General features: G+C 53.1%; 1 protein-coding gene across 1 annotated transcript in view; it reads left to right on the top strand.

Annotated features, from left to right (window-relative positions):
- The window catches only part of LOC125917579 (autism susceptibility gene 2 protein), a gene marked incomplete at its 5' end in the record, with an annotated part of 29,425 nt that extends 19,370 nt beyond the window's left edge, over positions 1-10,055 (top strand). The window contains 4 exons of the mRNA XM_049623746.1: positions 2,123-2,200; positions 3,072-3,155; positions 4,295-4,517; positions 6,846-10,055. Coding sequence (XP_049479703.1) covers positions 2,123-2,200; positions 3,072-3,155; positions 4,295-4,517; positions 6,846-8,094 — 1,634 coding nt within the window. The remainder of the gene's footprint in view (positions 1-2,122; positions 2,201-3,071; positions 3,156-4,294; positions 4,518-6,845) is intronic.
- Positions 10,056-20,200: the final 10,145 nt, after the last annotated feature.

Below are 20,200 nucleotides of genomic sequence, written 5' to 3'. Positions count from 1 at the left end.
CATAACTTCATACCCACTGTGCTAAGTAGAATTTATTCTTCTGGACATAAATATTCACGGGGCTGCCCGTTCCTGGTCCTGAGGGAACAAGTTTCACATCCATCCTGCCTGCTGCCTTCCCAGGCTTTTATCCAAGACTCATTTTGGGTTGACCTAAGGCTCTTCCATTCAGAAAGAGAGAGACTCCCCCACTGCAAGAAATCATCATTATAATGGGCCTTGTTGCCAAAGCAAGTGAGTCACCCTTGAGGGTAGATGGAATTTGCTAAGGTCTCAGGTTTTGCTCTGTGAGTTCTGTCTAGGGACATATTTGAAAGCTTTGTTACCATGGCACCTAGGCTCTGAGACAGAGCTACACTAAGAGCGATTTTTGGAGAGAAATAGAGAGATTTCTCCCTGGCTTCCGTTTGAGCCAAGTGGATGAATTGGCTTCTTTTGCTTTAATAATTCTGGAACTGCAAGGCACCCCTGGGGGCCCTGGGCTGAGCAAAGCTCCCAATCTTCATCGAAGCATTAATTAGCTTGTACTACACAGGCAGTGTGCGGCCACATTTTTATTTAGCTGGCAACACTGTTAACACCTAATGAATATTCTGGACCGTGTTCGCTTGGTAGAAATGGAGTATCATTTTTGCATTGCCTGGGTGGAGGATAAGTCACCATCCAGGACTGAACGGATGACTCCTCAGGTGCCTTCCAAGTCTCCGAGTCCGTGACCGTGACAGACGTCCTCCCGGGTTCCATGGCTTCCTCCACACCCGAGGCCCCACGAAGACCTTGCAGTCCAGGGAGCAGCGACCCAGAGCATCAACTGAGTTCATAGGGTTTCGGGAGGGACAGCACTCCTCCATTTGATCTGTCTTCCTGAGGGAATTTATAGTCGTTTGTAGGAACTTAGACAAAATGCAAGAGATTGTGGAGAAGCGAAAAGTCTCTTCATGGAGGCCCTGTGTATACATTCGTTCCGGGAGGCCATCTTTTCTCAGTATGAGCATCACTGGATTTTGCCCCCGAATGATAATTTGGTGAAACTTTGAGCCGCGGTGTCTAATTCACACACGCACGTGTTAAATGCAGCCACTTTCAGCTTGCTGTTGGGCACTGATGCCTGAAATAAGCTTAGGACGCTCCCTCCGGTGAGCCCGGCCGGTCTCTTCTCTGAAGCCGGGCCTGCCGCCCCGAGAGCCGGGATGCCCTCAGCCTTTAGGAATGTGGGCCTCCCCTGCCTCCTGTGCGCACACCCTGTGTCTGTCCTCTCCCTCTTGCCTTCCCCCGCTTCCTCCAGGAAAAGGAGGCTGTGGCATCTTGAAGAAATACATTCTGAGGGGGAAACCGAAGGAAAGGAGACGGCTGAACTAGCACTAAGGTCCCTGGCGGGCAGATTACTGGTGTGCACAACCACGGACCAAAGGAGCTTTTCCTGGCACCGAAGCCGGACAGCTGCCTGAAGGCGCTCACGTCCCGTCACCTGGTGCAACGCACGATCCCGGGTTCCGTAGGGCCAGGCCTTGTAACGCCCTTCCTGACAGCTAACACGTGCCTCGGGAGAGGGGTTCCGTGGGGCAAGGCACCGTGGCCCGGACCCACCGCTGCGCGACAGCCGCTCCCAAGGATCGTAAAACGTGGTTTCAGGCTCAGTGTTCCTCAGAGTGAAAGACCTGCCCCCCCAACATGCTCCGGGAAGAAAGTATCCCGTGGCCAAAAGCTCCCCTTTCAGAAAACGAGCCCAGGAACACGCGAACGGCTCTGAGAAGTCCTTCAGTGAAGAACCTCGCTTAGCACTTTGTGACTGGGCGTTTCTTCAAACTCCCTTGGTTACAGGATCACCCCCCTCGCCCCTACCCTTGCGCCTATGTCCCCACGCCTCTCGGGCTGCGTGTCCGCATCTTGAAAAAGTAACGCCCCGATTTGGGGGTGGCCAGCCCCGCCCGGAGAAAGGGCACGGCTGGGTTTTCTGCTCCCTAACAAGACCCTGTCGTCTCCCGGTGTGTGGCCGGGGTGCCCTTCCGTGAACGCGTTTCCTCCCGAGTGTTCTCCCGGGGCCCTGACGCAGTGAGGAGCCGGCCGCATGGTAGGAACCGGCGTTCCGCGAAGCCTGACCCCGCCATGTCTGACTTTCTAGGTGCTGCACACCCAACCGGGACCCCTTTCGGGCCACCGCCTCATCACAGCAACTTCCTTAACCCTGCCGCTCACCTGGGTGAGTTGCCCGCGGTGATGGGAAATGACGCGCGTGTCTCAGAAAACCTTTGTTTTCTGCTGTGCTTCCGGGCAAGTCGGCCATGGTCCTAGACACCTCCCTGACTACGTGGGGCGATGAGGGCCCTTGGGAACAAGTTTCAGCACCTGCTGTCCATCCTCGGGGTGTCTCGGCACCCCTGCCGCCACCTCCTTAAAGCAGTAGCTGAGTGCTCCGTAGCCGTCCCGCCCGAAGGGACCGATGGCACAGTGGGCACGTGCCCGGCCACCTCCGGGAATCCACGTTTACGATGGCCGCTTCCCGCCCAGCGGGGCAAGATGATGTGGTGAGGAGACATTACCTGCTATGTTATAATCCCTTCTCCTGTCACCGTGAGTAGGTCTCCCTCGCAAAGGCGTACGCTTTCTTTGCGGCCTTGATTTATTTGATATTTTCTGCGGATGTGACAAGCAGGTGCAGGCAACGGTGTATACGCAGTGCAGCGACAGCGTGTATAATACACACGACTTCGGCGCTTCGTCACTGAGAGACTCATTTTAAGATGTCATTTACTTGTTCTGTTAGAACTTACAGGGCAGGAGGGCGTCTTAAGACACTGCTGGGCTTGAGTGGTAGTCCCCACCCGGCAAGAGGAATGGGGCGAAAGGCACAGTTCTGGAAAGACAGCTCTCGTAAATATTTTGCTAATCCAGTGCCCAAATCCGAGCGCACCGAAAACCTTTTGCACAACCTGGTAGCAGCGGGAGGGACACGTCGGGTCTGAGTAGAGAGAGGGCGGGGCTCCCACATCTCTTTCCCACCTGCCTGGAAGCTCTTCGTGCTCCTCACTCAGTCCAGTCCAACCTTTTCCTTCCTCCCCATGTGTTTGCAGAGCCTTTTAACCGTCCGTCTACGTTCACTGGCCTCGCAGCGGTTGGTGGCAATGCCTTCGGGGGACTTGGAAATCCTTCAGTTAGTGAGTACCTCTAACTTTTTAAAATCCGCCCTGGACTCTGTCTCCTCTGATCTGTCTATGGCTCAAGACCTTTCTAGCGAAAAGGAAACGATCCTCTTGGGAAACACATTGGCTTACATCACCGCAAAGGCAGGGCTCAGCAGCGGAGTTAGGGGCGAGGGTGCATTTACGTCGAAAGCAACGTCTCAAGGGTGACCCATCGTGACTATGTCCTCCTGGGCATCAGTGACGCCACTGACTGAACTCCCAAAACATTGCTTAAGCTCAGTCTCCTCCATATTCCATCCCTACTATCCATGACTTTAGCTACAGTCCCATTGCAGGGGGGAATTTTGCACTCACCTGGCCTCTGGCATTATGGCACTGAGAGAACTTGACGGGAAATAGCGGGAAAACAGTACCAGGCTGAGGCTAGCTAGCTGGCAACGCGTCATAGTCCCTCGTCTGGGAGGGCCATGTCGTTTTCTAAAAAAGTATCTAGAAGGGGAAGAGTTGTGGCACCTGCTCGTTTTTGAGTCACTGAATTCTCTAGCCACTGAACACGCCACACGTTTTCTTTCGTGCCATCCACAGATCATGTTCTCCTGGCCCCGGAGGCCCCAAGTGCAACTCTAAGCTCGCCCTCCCGACTCTGTCCGGCGCGGAGACCTTCCGCGTCTGCTTAGGTCAAGGCCCTGCCCGGGCTGTGACGTCACCTGTTTCCGCCTGCTACCGCTGCGGGAGCAGCGGCGGTCCCATTTGAGGGGCTGTGGGTAGCGGCTCGGCTTGACCGTGCCTCCGTGCCGAGCGTTGTTCCTCCCAAGTCACCCCCGCGAGAGTGCACCACGCTCGGGGTTTCTGCATGCACCAGACGTGTTTGATGGGGCGCTCTTGACACCCATCTGGCCCCTTTCCTTTTTAAAGCTCCCCCTCCCGCCCCCCTCGCCTTTGGTTTAAGAACAAAAGCTGCGAGCTACCCCTCCAGCGTAGGACGAGCGCTCCTCTAATGAATCTGTTAATCTCCTTTCCTTTTCCAGCTCCCCATAATATGTATTCATTTTAACTCTGAGTGCTGTTAAAAGTTTTTTGGTAAGTACCTTCATTACGGCAGATTATATAATTTCTCTTAAACCTTTTTGTTCTCCACTTCACCATTTCAGCACCCAACTCAATGTTCGGCCACAAGGATGGCCCCAGTGTGCAGAACTTTAGCAGCCCTCACGAGCCCTGGAACCGGCTGCACCGAACGCCTCCGTCGTTCCCGACCCCTCCGCCCTGGCTGAAGCCAGGCGAGCTGGAGCGTAGTGCGTCCGCTGCAGCTCATGACAGAGATAGAGACGTAGATAAACGAGACTCATCTGTTAGTAAAGATGACAAAGAAAGGTACGGAAAGAAACCGTTCTCGAGCCCCGATGGGGAAGCCCGCTGCGTGCCAAGGGCAGCCGTCCACCCTCCCCGTCCCAGCCTCGTGCTCCAGCTGGCCCCGTGGCCTCAGCTCCTCGCTCCGCCCGAGGCCGGCCCCCAAGTCCCCGAGCGCACCCCCTCGGCCCCGTAGTGCACCGCGACCGTAGGATGAAACCGCAGCACAGCGAGAGCGTCCCGACTCAGACACAGATGCACACTTAGAGCCTCCGAAGTCCCAAATATAAATCTCGCTCTCAAAGACAGTGAGTTGGAGCTTTGGACCAAACACACACGGCATGAATCAATACCATATCTGCTTTCAAGTTCGTGCAGTCCATTCAATCATCCATAGGTTTTTTTCTCTGTCTCCCTCCCTCCCCCCCACCTCTCTCTCTTTCTTTTTGTTTGCTTTTAGAAAGTCACGTTTGCATTGTCTCGTCACATTTTTCTCAAATTTCGTTCAAACTCAAACCCTGGGCTCACAGATGACTAATAAAATTTTGCAAACCTACACGTAGAGGAGTGCCGGCAAGCATTTCTGGTGTGGGTTTTGTTTTGCCAGTGGATAATTAACCTGACTAACCTTTTTTTTTTTTTTTTTTTATCTCTGTGCTTGGTAACCCATGCCCGAAAAAGAAACGGCCTTAAAGAGGAAGACGTCTCAGAGCATTTTCTCTGAAGAATGTCATCCCTTTCTGATTTCTTTCTGTAGGAGACTTTCATTTTCAATGACCTGAAAAATCAGGGGAAAGCAAATCAAGATATGCTTGACAGAAAATACCTAGTAACGCTCTGCTTTTGGTACTTAAGCCTCAAATAGCCAAATCTTCCAGTTTTCTTTACTGTGTGTGGGGTGTGTGTGTGTGTGTGTATGTGTGTGCACGCGCGCGCGTGCTCACTAGTGATTGAAAAGAATTCAACTTTACGGACTCTGAATGTGTCCGATTAGTATGCGTTCCTCGGAGGTCATCCTTCTAACTGATTTCTTTCTTAGAAAAGAATCCATTTTTCCTTCAAGACAGTATGTTAAAAATCTCTTACCCAGCGGAAGGACCGTTTATGGCGTTCAGCTTTCAGCTGTCAACTGCCAAAGAGAGGCGGGCACACCCGGCACCCGGAGCTTTGGGTAGCCTGTCAGGGCACAGAAGACCATGCGACAGCAAACCTTTCCACATTTTTCTTGGTGGAGTCAAACGGCCTTTTGGACTTAAGTCAGGAAACTTAGTAAAGCACACTCTTCTTTGTCCTTCACCTTTTAGACGCTTCTCTTCCTCTTCTTAGCCTTGCATGCTGGCTATAGACACCAGATCCGCAGGGGAACCCTCCTTAATTCTCTCACTGCAGACTACCCTCGCCTGGGAGCCTTGCTGCTACCGGGCCGGCGAGGCATCTTGCTCCTCCCCTTGGCCACGTCCCGTCTCGGGGCTGTCCCCACGACACACCCGGGCCCGTCTTACGTCTCCCAAGTCGGCCTCTGTTGTCCTTCTGTTGCTCTGAATTTTCTGCCCTGTGCTCTTAAGTCCCTCATCCCAAACGGGTCCCCCAAGTTCTTGTTCCACACTTCCATTCACAGGGGCTCTTAAGATTGTTCTCCATTTGTCCCCCGAGGCCTGGGGACCCCACTCTGTCTCCCAGCTTCCCTCCCATCTTCTCAGACTCGGGCTTTCTTGCCCTTCCTAAGGTGTAAGTGCTATTTGGGACCCCCAAGCCCTGACATCATGGTCTCCCTTCAAAGCCCCCTCACATGCTGTGCCCCGGAGATCACTCTGCATCTGTGCCCTTGACTGTGACGCAGGTCCCTCGTCCTGATGCCGGGAGATCGAAGCCCCTTGCACCCTTCCTCCCTCTGGCTCTGTTATCGCAAAGATCGTCTTTGCATTTGGGCTCTTAGAACTTTCTTCTTACCACTCAGTGACCCTAGGAATCCAGACAGGCAGGCTGTGTTGCCACATCACTGTTGGCCACGTTGGTCCATTTCCACCCTCCGAAAGCGCTTCGTCTGTGGCCTTGACAGAGGCACGTGAATCTCACATGCAGAGAGAATTGTTTCCCCCTCAGACTCTCCCACCTGCCCCCCACCCCCACCCACCCCAGCGCCAGTGCCTTGTCCCCAGAAAGCTTCCGTGAAAGTCTAGGTGAGTAAGGTCAGGGTGGCTGGTTTTGCCACGCGAAGGGCACATCCGGCTGCCTCAGTGACCACGGGAGCCAGACCCGAGCCTCTCTCCCACCACCATTTCATTGGCAGCCCCTCCCCAGGCCGGCAAGCCCACTTCATCTGCTTCTCTGTGTCCCTCTTTTCTTCCGCAGGGAAAGCGTTGAGAAAAGACACTCCAGCCACCCTTCACCAGCACCTATCCTCCCAGTGAGCACCCTGGGACATAACCGTAGCTCCGCTGAACAGATCAGGGGTCATTTGAACACTGAGGCTCGCGAGAAAGACAAATCCAAAGAGAGGGAGAGAGACCACTCGGAATCCCGCAAGGACCTGACCGCCGACGAGCACAAGGCCAAGGAGGGCCACCTGCCGGAGAAGGACGGCCACGGCCACGAGGGGCGAGCCGCGGGCGAAGAGGCCAAGCAGCTGGCCCGGGTGCCGTCACCCTACGTGCGGACCCCTGTGGTGGAGAGCGCCAGGCCCAACAGCACCTCGAGCCGCGAGGCCGAGCAGCGCAAGAGCGAGCCGGCCTACGAGAACCCCAAGAAGAGCTCGGAGGTCAAGGTGAAGGAGGAGCGCAAGGAAGACCACGACCTGCCTCCGGAGGCCCCGCAGACCCACCGGTCTTCGGAGCCACCTCCTCCAAACTCCTCGTCCAGCGTGCACCCGGGGCCCCTGGCCTCGATGCCCATGACGGTGGGGGTGACGGGCATTCACCCCATGAACAGCATCAGCAGCCTGGACAGGACTCGCATGATGACCCCGTTCATGGGCATCAGCCCCATCCCGGGTGGAGAGCGGTTCCCGTACCCTTCTTTCCACTGGGACCCCATACGGGACCCTCTGAGGGATCCCTACCGAGAACTTGACATTCACCGGAGAGACCCGCTGGGCAGGGACTTCCTGCTAAGGAACGACCCTCTGCACCGTCTCTCGACGCCGCGGCTCTATGAAGCCGATCGCTCCTTCAGGGACAGGGAGCCTCACGATTACAACCACCACCACCACCACCACCACCACCCTCTGTCTGTGGACCCTCGGCGGGAGCACGAGCGCGGGACTCACCTGGAAGAGCGGGAGCGCTTGCACATGCTCAGAGAAGACTACGAACACACACGGCTCCACCCCGTGCACCCCGCCTCCCTGGACGGACACCTGCCACACCCCAGCCTCCTCACCCCGGGGCTCCCCAGCATGCACTACCCCAGGATCAGCCCCACCGCGGGGCACCAGAACGGACTGCTCAACAAGACCCCCCCGACGGCGGCGCTGAGCGCGCCCCCCCCGCTTATTTCCACGCTGGGGGGCCGCCCGGTCTCCCCCAGAAGGACTACCCCTCTGTCTGCAGAGATGAGGGAGAGGCCTCCTTCCCACACCCTGAAGGATATCGAAGCTCGGTAAGGAGGGCAGGACGCGAGGGAGGAAAGAGAAGCCCTTGCACACCAACAGGGCGCCAGACCGGAGACGGGGAGCCAGCGCGGGCCCACCAGACTGGGGGGGGGGCGGGGCCGCACGCCCCGCCTCCTCCCCTTGTAAAAAATGTATAGGCTCCAGTGCAGATTTTGAAATGGTTTTTTTTTTGTATATCATATGTTGAAATTTTTCAGATCTTTCAGCCAAGTCCTATGTTCTCATGTCTCTAACTCTTTTGGTTTCTCACATAAGACTTTTTGATTTGAGCCAAAACAGTGAAGATGACAGACACACAGCGACGCGGTGGTGACTGGGGGAGAGACAAACAGCGGTCCACACAGCCCATCGTGCGAAGCTCCTTCAGATGAGAAAGGAAGGCCGTGTACATAGCTATGTAAAAACACACACACACAAAAACAAAAAACGAAACACAAAAACACATTGCTTCGTGAGCTAATGGTTCATATATGCAAAGGGTAAGATAAAAGCTTTACTTTGTACAAATGTAAATAGATCAAGAGTAAGTAACATAATACATTAATACTTCTTAAAATGTGCTATTTGCAAACTTAATATCAGCGAGTGCAGTCGGCTACGGCTGCGTTCCCATATATTGTTATAGACAGCTAAACCCTTCAACTATGCAATGAATGTTAGGGCTTTTCACAAAAGCCCTCCTAACTCAAAGGAGCCTTTTCAGATCCATTTACAACATACTTAAGGTCATATTTTCCCTGAACAAGCGCTTACGTGATAGGACTCTGTTTTCCTTGCTTGTTTTTTTTCCCAAACGGAGAAACATCCTATTTTGCAAATCGGACCCGGGCTGAAACTTGGCTCGCGAAGTTAAACTGCTCGCGGGCCGTGGGGGGGGGGAGGGGGCGGGGGGCGGGGGGGGGTGGAGCACAGCCCCCGGGAAAGAGAGCCGAGGGCCTGAACACCCAGTGCCAGGGAGGATGGGAGCTGTCAGACGCCAAAATCAGGGGACACAGACAGGTCGCCACCATCAGTCACGTGACTTCACACACACCTCATGTGGGAACCATGCGTGTTTTAGTGTGTCCTGTTTCCTGTCTGTACGCGCCTCCTCGGTTTGTAATGAGATTCGATTACATCCAAACACATCCTGAAAGAAAGCTTCACGTTTTCTCAGATGATGGATATGTTTTCACTGTTTTCAATAACTGATGGGTTTAAGGTGCACGTTTCCTAATGTGACTCGCTGTGTTCCAGTTGGTAATAAAGTCTGGGAAAGAGCCGGCAGGTCGACCTTGGGGAGCCATGGAGAGTTACAGAGGGTGAGCAGTGGCAGAGACAAAGTTCTGTGTGTGCGTGTGTTTTTAATTTTGCACCAACCTTAATGTGTCTTCATACTTTTATAATACATTAAGCCTCTTGTCTACATATTTGGAGAGAATATGACTTTACTAGCAGAGAAATACAATATATCTTGTCTACTGGACTGTAAAATATATGTATGAAATAAAATTAGTTCCATTGGGTCCTTCTAGTATATTAAAGTGCTATCTGATGTTGTTATCCTGTTTTTGCAAAAAAGAAAAAAAAAGTTAACTACAGACCATTGTTTCTAATAAGCAGAGAGATCTATTTTAGTAGTAAACTGAAGGTTTAGTTGTGAGCTTCAGATTTTGTGAACTCCAGATGTTGTGTAGTGTTTTTTTTTTTTTTTAAAGACAACAACTAAAAAGAAAAAAAGAAAAAAAACCCCAAGGAATATATACACTGGAACTATAGTGGTAGCTCTCGGTATTGTAAAGAGATTGTTCTATACAGACCTTTTTGCTGTTTACCCTGTATGTAATAAAGTCCTTTCTAGACCCTCTGTGAAAAGACGCGTGAAAACCGACTGAGTTTTCAGCATGTTCTCATCGGCGGAGCCTTCTTGTGTAATGTAAACTGTGCCATGTTATTAAAAAATGTGAACCAAGCTTCCAGCTGCTTGTTTGTGTGAGAATGGCCATCGTTACCTTAGGGAAGAAGCCTTACGTGCAAGACCGGGCTCTTGGAAAAGAAACACCTTGAACCCAGCCCGAGTGAGGACGCGAGGCTGACCTACGGCAGCCGGTCGCCCTCCCTAACGCAGTTAGTGACCCGGCCGGTTAGTTTCTGTAAACGTTTGCACCCCACACCGTCAGTTGTGGATCTTACGTTCTTTTTTTGCTTTCATTTTTTGGCATGGTCGAAACGAGCCGTTAAGTCACGGGAAGGTACTTCCGGATCTTGCGGGGGATGTACGCACGGGCCGAGGTGGCCGCTGTGCCACCTCGCGTCTGGGGCCCGCCTCAGAGCCCCTCCGCATTCGCTTTCTCTGCATCGGTGACAGATCTGATTTCGGGCCTCTGACAACAGTCATTGCTTGCTTGTTCCTTTGCGTTTCAATCCGTGGATTCGGTCAGTTGTATGTTACTTAAGACCTTCCCGGTATTTTTTTTTTTTTCTCCCCTGTCTCCGCTTTCTGTGTGTCGTTGAATTACATGGCCTGTCCCTCAGCGGTTTGCAGACTTCCCCCTCGTCCTCTGAAATCTGTTGTGTTTTTCCAAGATGTAAAAAACTGTCGACCTGATGAAATTGCTGTTTGGATGAGATTGTTTGGATTGGTGTTATCTTTCTGGGGACAAGACAAAAGCGGCCCCGGGTCAGCGGGACGTGGGCGGCCGCTGTCTGGGGAATCCGCGCAGAAGTGACCAGGGAGGGTGTTTGGGAAGCGGGGTGGGCACCCGAAGACCGTCCTGGCGGGAGAGCTGGGCTCGGGCAGAGCAAGGGGTTTCCCGAAGAAAGACCCGCTCCTGTTGGCTCTGCTCCTGCAGACTCCTGACTCCCAGACCAGAGAAAATAACCCGAAGAAAAACTGGAGGATTGGAAAACACGACAAACGCTGTTTTTCCGAATGGGCCAATTCTCGGGACCTTCCAGACCCTGCGTCTCGGCGGCGGCTTGATTCACTGTGCCTGGCAGACCTTCCCGCGTCCCCTTCTCCGTGCTCCTCTCTGCACGTCCCATCTGCCGTGTCAGAACGCAGAGGAGTCAGACTCTCAAATCAGTCATGGTATTTAATCCCTGGGGCCTTACTCATCTCAACCTTTGCATCTTCCCCCTCTAATTACGTTCAGCTCCCCGGCATTGATGGGTACTAGCACCAATTTGATTTCCTGCTAACCTATAGATGCTCTAATTATCTCCACAGCCTTTGACTGACAATGATCTTGTTACCTCCTAATGGTAACAGACAAGTAAAGCAGCAAATATAATGATGCAATAATTACCATTTGGGATGGATATTCGCAACGGCGTTTGCTGTTTATCCCTCCTTCTGCCTCAATCAAGGTGGATGAGAGGAAATCAGATGTGACTGCTGATGTTATATACGTCTGCAGCATAAAAAGACGTGCAGGACGGCATCTCACGGTGCCAATCAGCCCCGTGGCTGCGGGGTGCTCGACACCTCGGGAATGCGGATCCGCGGCATCGAATCGGCTGAAGGCAGAGGCCAACGAAGGTGACGTGGGCTTTTTCACACTATTTTTTAAATGTCCCGGCCATTCCTTCCTACAAATTTCTGAGCGGTTGATTAGACGTTGGAAAGCTTTCAGATAGGGCCGTTTATCATTTGGGAAATCGTAGCATCAGAGACGGCCCCACACTGTGAAGTGCCAGCCTGCCTTCGGCCCCGATCCCAAGTACAAAGCAAGATTGTGACATCTCACGTCCCAACTGCTGGAAGCTTCTGATAAGGAGCTTGGACCAGCAGTCAGGGGTCCTGCGGCCGCCCCTGGGCCTTCCATTCTCAGCGACCTCGGATCCCGGAACCTCTCTGGAACGGTTTCTTAATGTGTAGAATGAGCCCATCCGAACATAACGAAAAGACGTGCAGGCCGTGAGCCCAGCGGACGGGGGCAGGGCCAGCGGAAACCACAGACCGGAGCGGGAACGGCCCACGCAGAAGAGAAAGCCACTTTAGCCGTTTTTTTACAAACTCGGTGCAGTTACAGTGTCGTGGAAAGATCGGAAAGATCGTGAAGATCGTCTGCCATAGTTGGTGGGACTGACGGGGGTGGGTTGGTGTTCCTCACGGGCTGGGGGAGGGGAGCTAGGGCAGCGTCGCTGGGGTCTCGACCTACCCTCCTACCCAAAGCATCCACTGACTCAGAACACTGAACCCAGAAGCCTCCAAAGCCTGTGTTCCTGTGCTGGGCGAGTACAGGGTGCACAAACGGGCCTCAGTTCCCTCCACTGTAACTTGAACGTGTCGGCTATTTAAGGCTCTTCAAGCTCTGTTTGGATTTTGTTATCTGTGCTGGGCCTTGGGTTCCACTTTAAAACTTTTTTTTTTTCTTTTTTTTACACCTCCTCACACCCTGTACCTCTCCCAGTGCATCTTGGCAACTTCTTTGGTGATCTGCAGAACCTCTCCGCTCTCCCCCAAAGGCCCTGGTGTCAGCATCTGAGCCACCAAGGAGGTCAGACTCCGCCGTCTCCAGGAAGCCCCCTCCCCCCACCCAGTGCCTCATCTTACACTGACCCCTCCTCCTGGAGGCCTCCTGGCTTTAGCTCGCTCCCACCCTCCCCTTCCTGTTCTGGAGTTCCTTAGGCCTCACCTTCTCTACGGCGGGATTTTGCACCCCGCACCCCCCCTCCCCCCCCCAACGGGCAGGGCCTAAATGGTGTGTGTCCAGACAAGGTCCTGTGCTGGATGACCAGGCGGGGGGAGGCCACTCCTGCCTGGTCTGGTGAACCCCATGGCCACACAGCCCTGGCCCGCACACCTTTTCCACCAACGTACGTCACAATACGATACACCCACAAACCATCATCCTGAAGCGGGTTTGGTTTACTACCCTTGTGAGGTGCGATCAGGTCCCCCCGCCCCTTTTTCATTCCATTCGCTTCTAACTCATGTTTTTTAAACGTGGCTGCAGCCCACTCCCTCCTCCTGCCCCTTTGAAAATCCCGGGTCTCAGTCCCTAGTTGGAAAAATAGGATCGTGGAAGGACTCCTCCAGTTTTTGGGGGTTTTTTTTGTTTCAAGTTTATTTATTTTGAGAGAGCACGAGCAGGAGAGGGGCAGAAAGAGGGAGAGAGAGAATCCCAAGCAGGCTCCGTGCTGTCAGCTTAGAGCCCAACGTGGGGCTCGATCCCACGACCCTGGATCGTGACCTGAGCCGAAATCCAGTCGGATGTGCAACCGACTGAGCCACCCAGGCTCCCCTCCCTCAGATTTTAGTGGAGGCTGAGACACTGGGCTGAGGGAGGAACGCTGTGATCTCTTGTCCCACAGCTGCTCCCCCTCTCTAACCCGCCCTTCATGCTGCTGCTGGCTCCATTCCCATAGATCCCGAGGGCCCAAGCCACCCCGGACTTCCCACTTGGCCTTCGAGGTCCTGTCCCGCTAGTGCCCAGGGACCTGCCAGCTTCACCTCCCCGTGCCTTCCCCAGATCACACTGGCCACTCCTGCTCCTGTGTCTTCGTTCCCGCTGCTGTCTCTTCTCCATCTGCTCCAGGAGGTCCGCTTCAAAGACCTTCACCTCCAGGAAGCCTCCCCTCGCTACGCTGCGGCCCCCCCATCATAGTTAACTGCTTAGACTGGCGTTTCTCAAAGTGTGGTTCTGGGGCCAACAGCAGCACTAACTGGGAATTTGTTAGAAATACAAATTCTTGGCGCACCTGGGTGGCTCAGCGGGTTAAGTGACCAAATTCGGCTCAGGTCACGATCTCACCGGTGGTGAGTTCGAGCCCCGTGTGAGGCTCTGGGCTGACAGCTCGGAGCCCGGAGCCCGCTTCCGATTCTGTGTCTCCCTCTCTCTCTGCCCCTCCCCCACTCACGCTCTGTCTCTCCTGTCTCAAAAATAAGTAAACATTAAAAAAAAAAAAATACAAATTCTGAGCCCCCTGCTTCCAGCCGCCTGAATCTGGAACTCTGAGGCCCAGCGATATGTTTTGCAGCAAGCCCTCCCCGGTGGTTCTGATGCATAATCAAGTTTGAGAACCACTGGATTCGACCATGCGAGAAGGGAAAGTTCTGGTCAAAAGCTGCAGGAAGAATCCTCGAGTAACAGAAAATGATCCTGGGAGAGACGCTGTGTCTTCTTGGACTTCCTAGCCTGACCCATGATCCTGCTGGACCGCAGAGAGGTTGCAAGCTTGTTCGAGCTGGAAAGGCATGGTCCACTCCCTGATTCCTCACTGGTGTGCTGCTGATTCATCTGTCACTAATGGCATGAAATGCGCAGAGTTTTGCCTCCCCTTGGCGGTAATGACCGTAGTCGGTGCTGAGTGCTTTTTGCACGCACTGTTCTAAGTGCCGTTCACGTGCACTGAAGGTTTTCAAAGGCCCTTACTTAATACGTCATACCCCCGACTGGACAAGTGAGAAAAGCGAGGCCCAGAGAGAGGAGATCATTTGCCCGCGTTCAAGTGCATAACCTAGATCCAAACCCGAGCAGTCTCCCTCTAGATCCTGCACCATAACCGGGGCCCTTATCACCGAAGAAAGGCGTGCTGAGTGAATGAACCACGTAAGCAACATTTGCAGGGACATCATTTATTCCTTAACACTCACTTGTAATTAGCACCATATACATTCCAGAGGCTGCAGACTGCCTGCCTGGAGTGAATGAACGGATGAATGAGTGAGTGCACGAATGAATGAATGGAAAACAAGAGGACTGAGCATTGCTCAGTGATGAGACTATGCCATGAACCAAGGATTATGATGAACCCAGGTCTGTACACCTAAGGTCGATTTTTTAAAACTGAGCGTCTTGTGTGGTCCAAAGCAGCTCATCAGCCTGTTGGATTTGGCCCAGAATGATTTTAGAATATAGAAATCTTACACAGGCAAACCGGAAGTCGAGCCCCCACGGAGCCCTTGTTCCCAAGGGACCACGTGGCCTGAGCTGCCTGCAGGCCTGGGCTCCCAGACCTGCCACAGCCCCCTACACAGTGGCCTTCCACGTGAGGCTGATGTCAATGTCACTGTGGATACGTTGCAAATGGTTAATACAAAAGTTCTTGAAAATACAGTTTTCTCGGGGCGCCTGGCTGGCTCAGTCCGTCGGGCATGGGACTTCGGCTCAGGTCACGATCTCGCGGTCGGTGAGTTCGAGCCCTGCGTCGGACTCTGTGCCAACAGCTCGGAGCCTGGAGCCTGCTTCGGATTCTGCGTCTCCCTCTCGCTCTCTGCCCCTCCCCCGCTCGTGCTCGCTCACGCTCTCAAAAATAAATGTTAAAAAAAAATTTTTTAAAGGAAAGTAAATTTTTCTCACATCTGTGTATTAAAGGACAACCCAAGTTCCAGGCAATGAAGTAATAAAGACTGCCAGTCTTCAGCAGTAATAAACCAGCATGCCTCTGTTACTTGGAATTTCCCTCCATTCCCGTGGGTCTTCTCCCTGGTGGGTCTGTCATCACACAGCCAAAGATGCCACCTGCCACAGTTCCCACACCGATGGTTCCCGCTACATCAGGGGGTGTGGGATAAATGGATACTTGGCAAGTGCTGACGGTGTTCTGTTGGCCAGACCCGTGCTGGGGGCTGGGGCTCTGGAAGGTGCCCAAAGGACAGGCCCCTCCCTCCCTGGTGGGCTGATATCCGGGAGAAGGCAACCAGCGGACGTGTTAACTGTGGCAGGAGAGGGTGCACAACGCGGTGTGGAAACCGCTGACAGAGGCCGCCTCCCGAGAACTCATTTCTTTTTCTTTTTTTTTTAATGTTTATTTTGAGAGAGAGAGAGAGAGAGAGAGAGAGAGAGAATCCCAAGCAGACTCCATGCTCAACGCAGAGCCCGACACGGGGCTTGATCTCACGCCCATGAGATCACGACCTGAGCCGAAATCGAAAGTCGGACGCTTCACCGACTGAACCACCCAGGCGCCCCGTCGGGAAGGCATTTTCAAGGACCTTGTTGAGTTAAGGAAATGAAGCCCCCATTTCAGCCAGGTTTCGCCGCAGCCTCCACTCCTGGGTTTCCCCAAACCCCCCTCACCTCTGGGAGGCCTGTAAAATATGGCCTCTACCCATGAGAATTGCCACTGGGTGGGAGAGGTGTTGCTGTCTACTTCCTGGCGTCCTGCTAAGGGCCCAGCGATGGGGCCTCCCCATCCCTCCTGGACTGTGCCTGAGGGCAGAGGGGCGAATGGGGAAGGACGTCGGATTTGACCTGGGTCCACCGCTGCCTCCCCACAGGCCTCGGTTTCCGCATCTCGAAAATGGGAAGGAGGCAGGAGATGGGACGTCCCCCAATTTCTCTTTCAGTCCCGACAGGTTATGTTTCTGTGGTGGGGTAGAATTTTATTTGCTAATGGTCAAGGGAGGAAAGAAATGCCAAGATAAAAACCAGGAAAAATCACGTGAAGGAGACCGAAAGCCAAATCCAGAGAGGCCTTCCTTGGGGGCCCAAGACCAAGGGTCTCGTGTGCTGGGACTTTGCACTCTGTCCTGTGAGCAGCACAGCACTACCGAACTTGCTGTTAAAAGCAACATCTCCGGGAGATTTGTCTGGTGCCAGTGGGGACAGATTCCACTAAGAAATGATGCGACAGCCCCGAACACCCCAGGAGTTCTATTTCTGGCTTCGGCCCGGAGCCTGAGGGGGAGCGGCCTCCGTTCCCCTCTCCAGAGACCCAGGGGAGGCCCCCACAGGGGCTTTGGGACACTGTGCACCTGTGGTCCCCCCAAGGGACGCTCATGCCTTTACCCTGTCTCCTGGCCTCCTCGCCGACACCCTCGGGGGTCCAGAAGCTGCCCCAAACCACCTTAAATCTCCCCGTCCCGACTCAGAGCCTCAGCACGGCCCTATGCCCTGGACCTGGGCAGGGACTTCCTCTGCCTCTGCTTATTCCCCTCGGGTCCTCTGCTGCTCAGTGTCCCCTCCGTTCAGCCCCATGTTCATCGTCCCCTGGTCCTCTGGTCCCTGGTGGCACAACGCCCTTTTTCCACCTGCTCTTGCCTGGGCTTTCCCTTCTCCCTCCTGCTCGCCCGGAGGAGCTGGGGTGGGGGTGGGGGGCCCTGCTGGCCCAAAGGCGGCAAGGTGACCTTGCTCTGAGAATCGCTCCCTGCCCCTCCACCAAGCCCCAAACTCCTGGGGGCAAAGCTTTGCTCACTGCTCCCCACTGGGTCCCTGCAGGCTTCCCGCCCACCTGCCTTCTGGCCAACACGCTTATGGTCACTCCCTGGGCTCTTCGGTCATCAATGGCTCAGCTCCTCCTGACTCCCGTCACATGCTGCCCCTCGTGGCGGTCACTCCCTGCACAGCGCACCCCCCTCCGCACCAACACAGGCCTATGCTGCCCGCCCTTGCCCACCTCCCCCGCCTGGGTCCTCTTTCCCCACTGCCCTCCTGCCCGTGTGCTCTCTCCCCTCCCACTCACTGGAACCGCTTGGCACTGGAACCGTGGTTAGACACGGCTCTGGCCCCTCCAGGCCGGGCCACCCGGGCCACAGTGACTGTCCCCCCCCCACTGCCCCCAAGTGACTGTCACACCCGAGGGGTCAGGGTTGACCATCTAAGACGGATTCCTGCAATCTGGCCTTCTGGAAGAGGAGTTCGCCTCCGGTGAAGCTCTCTGGCAGCCAGCCTAGTGCCCAAAGCCACCGGTCGCCGGCACGGCAAGGCACAGACCCCAGCCTGCCTGTCTCCCAGGGAAGGACTGAGACCCTCTCCCCAAATCAGGAAAACTCAGCTGGAGCCATGGTTCCGTCACATCACATCCCGTTGTATCCTGGCCCCTGTCGACCCCAGGAAGGAGCTTAAAAGCCCCACTGCCCAAGGTCAGGATCTCTTTTCCGGAGACTCGCCCTGCCTGTATCATTGCTGGACTCAAGCAAGAGAGGCCCTTTACCTGGATACACACACACACACACACACACACAATCAAAGGGCATGTGGCCAGCTCTGTCACCAGGAGCTGGCTGCAGCTGGCACCGTGGGACTACCACGTGGCCACCGCTCCCCTCACCATCCTCTCAGGACACACAACCCCGGCCCCAGGGACCCGCACTCCACACCTCTTGTCCTGTGTCCTCAGGACAAAAGGCCACTGCTTCCGAATGCCATAAAGGCTGTGGATTGCCCTGTGCCAGCATTGAAGACAGAGAGCAGGGAGGATTTGGGTGGTGGGCACGCTTGGAGAAAAGACGAAACCTATTCAATGAATGCGTCCAACCCTCCCTCCCAAGATGGCATCGACACAATAGATTCTTGTGGAATGCGGTGTTATTTCCTGGAGCTGGGCTGCCACAGGCTCCCTTTCCTGGGTTTTCTGATTCATGGTTGGCGACGTGTTCGCGAGCTGGCAAGATACTCACAACGTTGTGCATGCGGAATGGAGGAAGATTTTGCAATAATAGTTATTATTACTCTCATGTTTGTATTTTTACTTGAGAAAGAGAGTGCGTGCAAGTGGGGGAGGGGCGGAGGGGGAGAGAGAGAGAGAGAGAGAGAGAGAGAGAGAGAGAGAGAATCTCAAGCAGGCTCCATGCTCAGTACGGACTGTGACACAGGGCTCTAGCCTACAGCCCGGGGATCACGACCTGAGCGGAAATCAAGAGCCGGACGCTTAACCGACTGAGCCACCCAGGTGCCCACTATTACTCTTAAATTTCTATACACGTAAGACCAGATGTAACAAGGATGAAGGATAATACCGATTCCTTCCCCTGAAAACAAACACTAGAATGGCTAGTTGTTATATTTGTATAAAATATTTAATAATATTTAAAATCTCAAAACAGTGTCACCAAATAAAACGGCATGATTTAGATAACTTTTATATAATATATAACTTTGATATTCACTAATTGTCACTTACATATTGACTTTTATTTAGAGATAAATTTGAGTATTTAGAAGTAATTGAGGGGCGCCTGGGTGGCTCAGTCGGTTGAGCGGCCGACTTCGGCTCAGGTCACGATCTCACGGTCCGTGGGTTCGAGCCCCGCGTCGGGCTCTGGGCTGATGGCTCAGAGCCTGGAGCCTGCTTCCGACTCTGTGTCTCCCTCTCTCTCTGCCCCTCCCCTGTTCATGCTCTGTCTCTCTCTCTGTCTCAAAAATAAATAAAATGTTTAAAAAAATTTTTTTAAAAAGAAGTAATTGAAAAGATGCAAAATACATTTTAATCTTTAAATGTTTCCTCTCTTAGTGGAAACATTTTGTATGTTTTAAATAAAATTGCATTTATTTTTTAATCCTTTTGGTCAAGGGGGGTCAGTGTACTTTTTCTGGAAAGGAGCAATATATATATTTTTTAATTTTTGTTTATTTTTGATGAGAAAAAAAGAGCCTGAGCAGGGGAGGGGCAGAGACAGAGGCTCCATGCTGACAACGGAGAGCCCGACGTGGGGCTCGATCCCACGAACCATGAGATCATGACGTGAGCTGAAATCAGGAGTCAGACACTTAACCAACTGAGCCACCCGGGCACCCCCAGATAGTAAATATTTTAGGCTTCATGAAATTTTAGATCTTTGTTACCACCACTCAACTCAGCTACTGTAGGGGGAAAGCATTCGTGGACAATGCTTTCTGCACCAAAGAGCAGAATTCTATCAAGCGCGATCTCTATGCAATTTGCGTACAAAATGTTAGATACTGTTCAAATTGAAATGTTTAATGAGATCATTGTAGGTTAGCACGTACAGAGAGATCCTATACTCATTCTGGCCAGTTTCCCTCAGTATAATACATATAATATGTTATATATATATGCATATATAATATACAAAGCTATATTGTACACAAAATCACAACCAAGATATTGACATCAATGCAACCCACCAATCCTGCTCATAATTCCCCATTTTTGCCACACTCTCTTGTGCATGTGACACATGACGTGTGGTCATATGGCAGCTGCATTGTAGTTTTTCAAGAAAGTGCCAAACTGGGTCTCTGTACCATTTTACATTCCTACAAGCACTGGATGAGTGATTCAGTTTTTACACATCTTCCCCGGCATTTGGTGTTACTATTTTTTTGTGTATTTTAGCCATTCTGCTGCTATCTAGTCATTGTCTCTTTAATTTGCATTTCCCTGATGGCTAATATTAATGTCAGTTAGATGTTAATCCCTAGTTAAT

Source organism: Panthera uncia, unplaced genomic scaffold, assembly GCF_023721935.1.
Source record: "Panthera uncia isolate 11264 unplaced genomic scaffold, Puncia_PCG_1.0 HiC_scaffold_204, whole genome shotgun sequence".
Lineage (NCBI taxonomy): Eukaryota > Metazoa > Chordata > Mammalia > Carnivora > Felidae > Panthera > Panthera uncia.
Note: the sequence above shows the minus strand (reverse complement) of the source record. Positions and strands in the feature narration are given on the sequence as shown.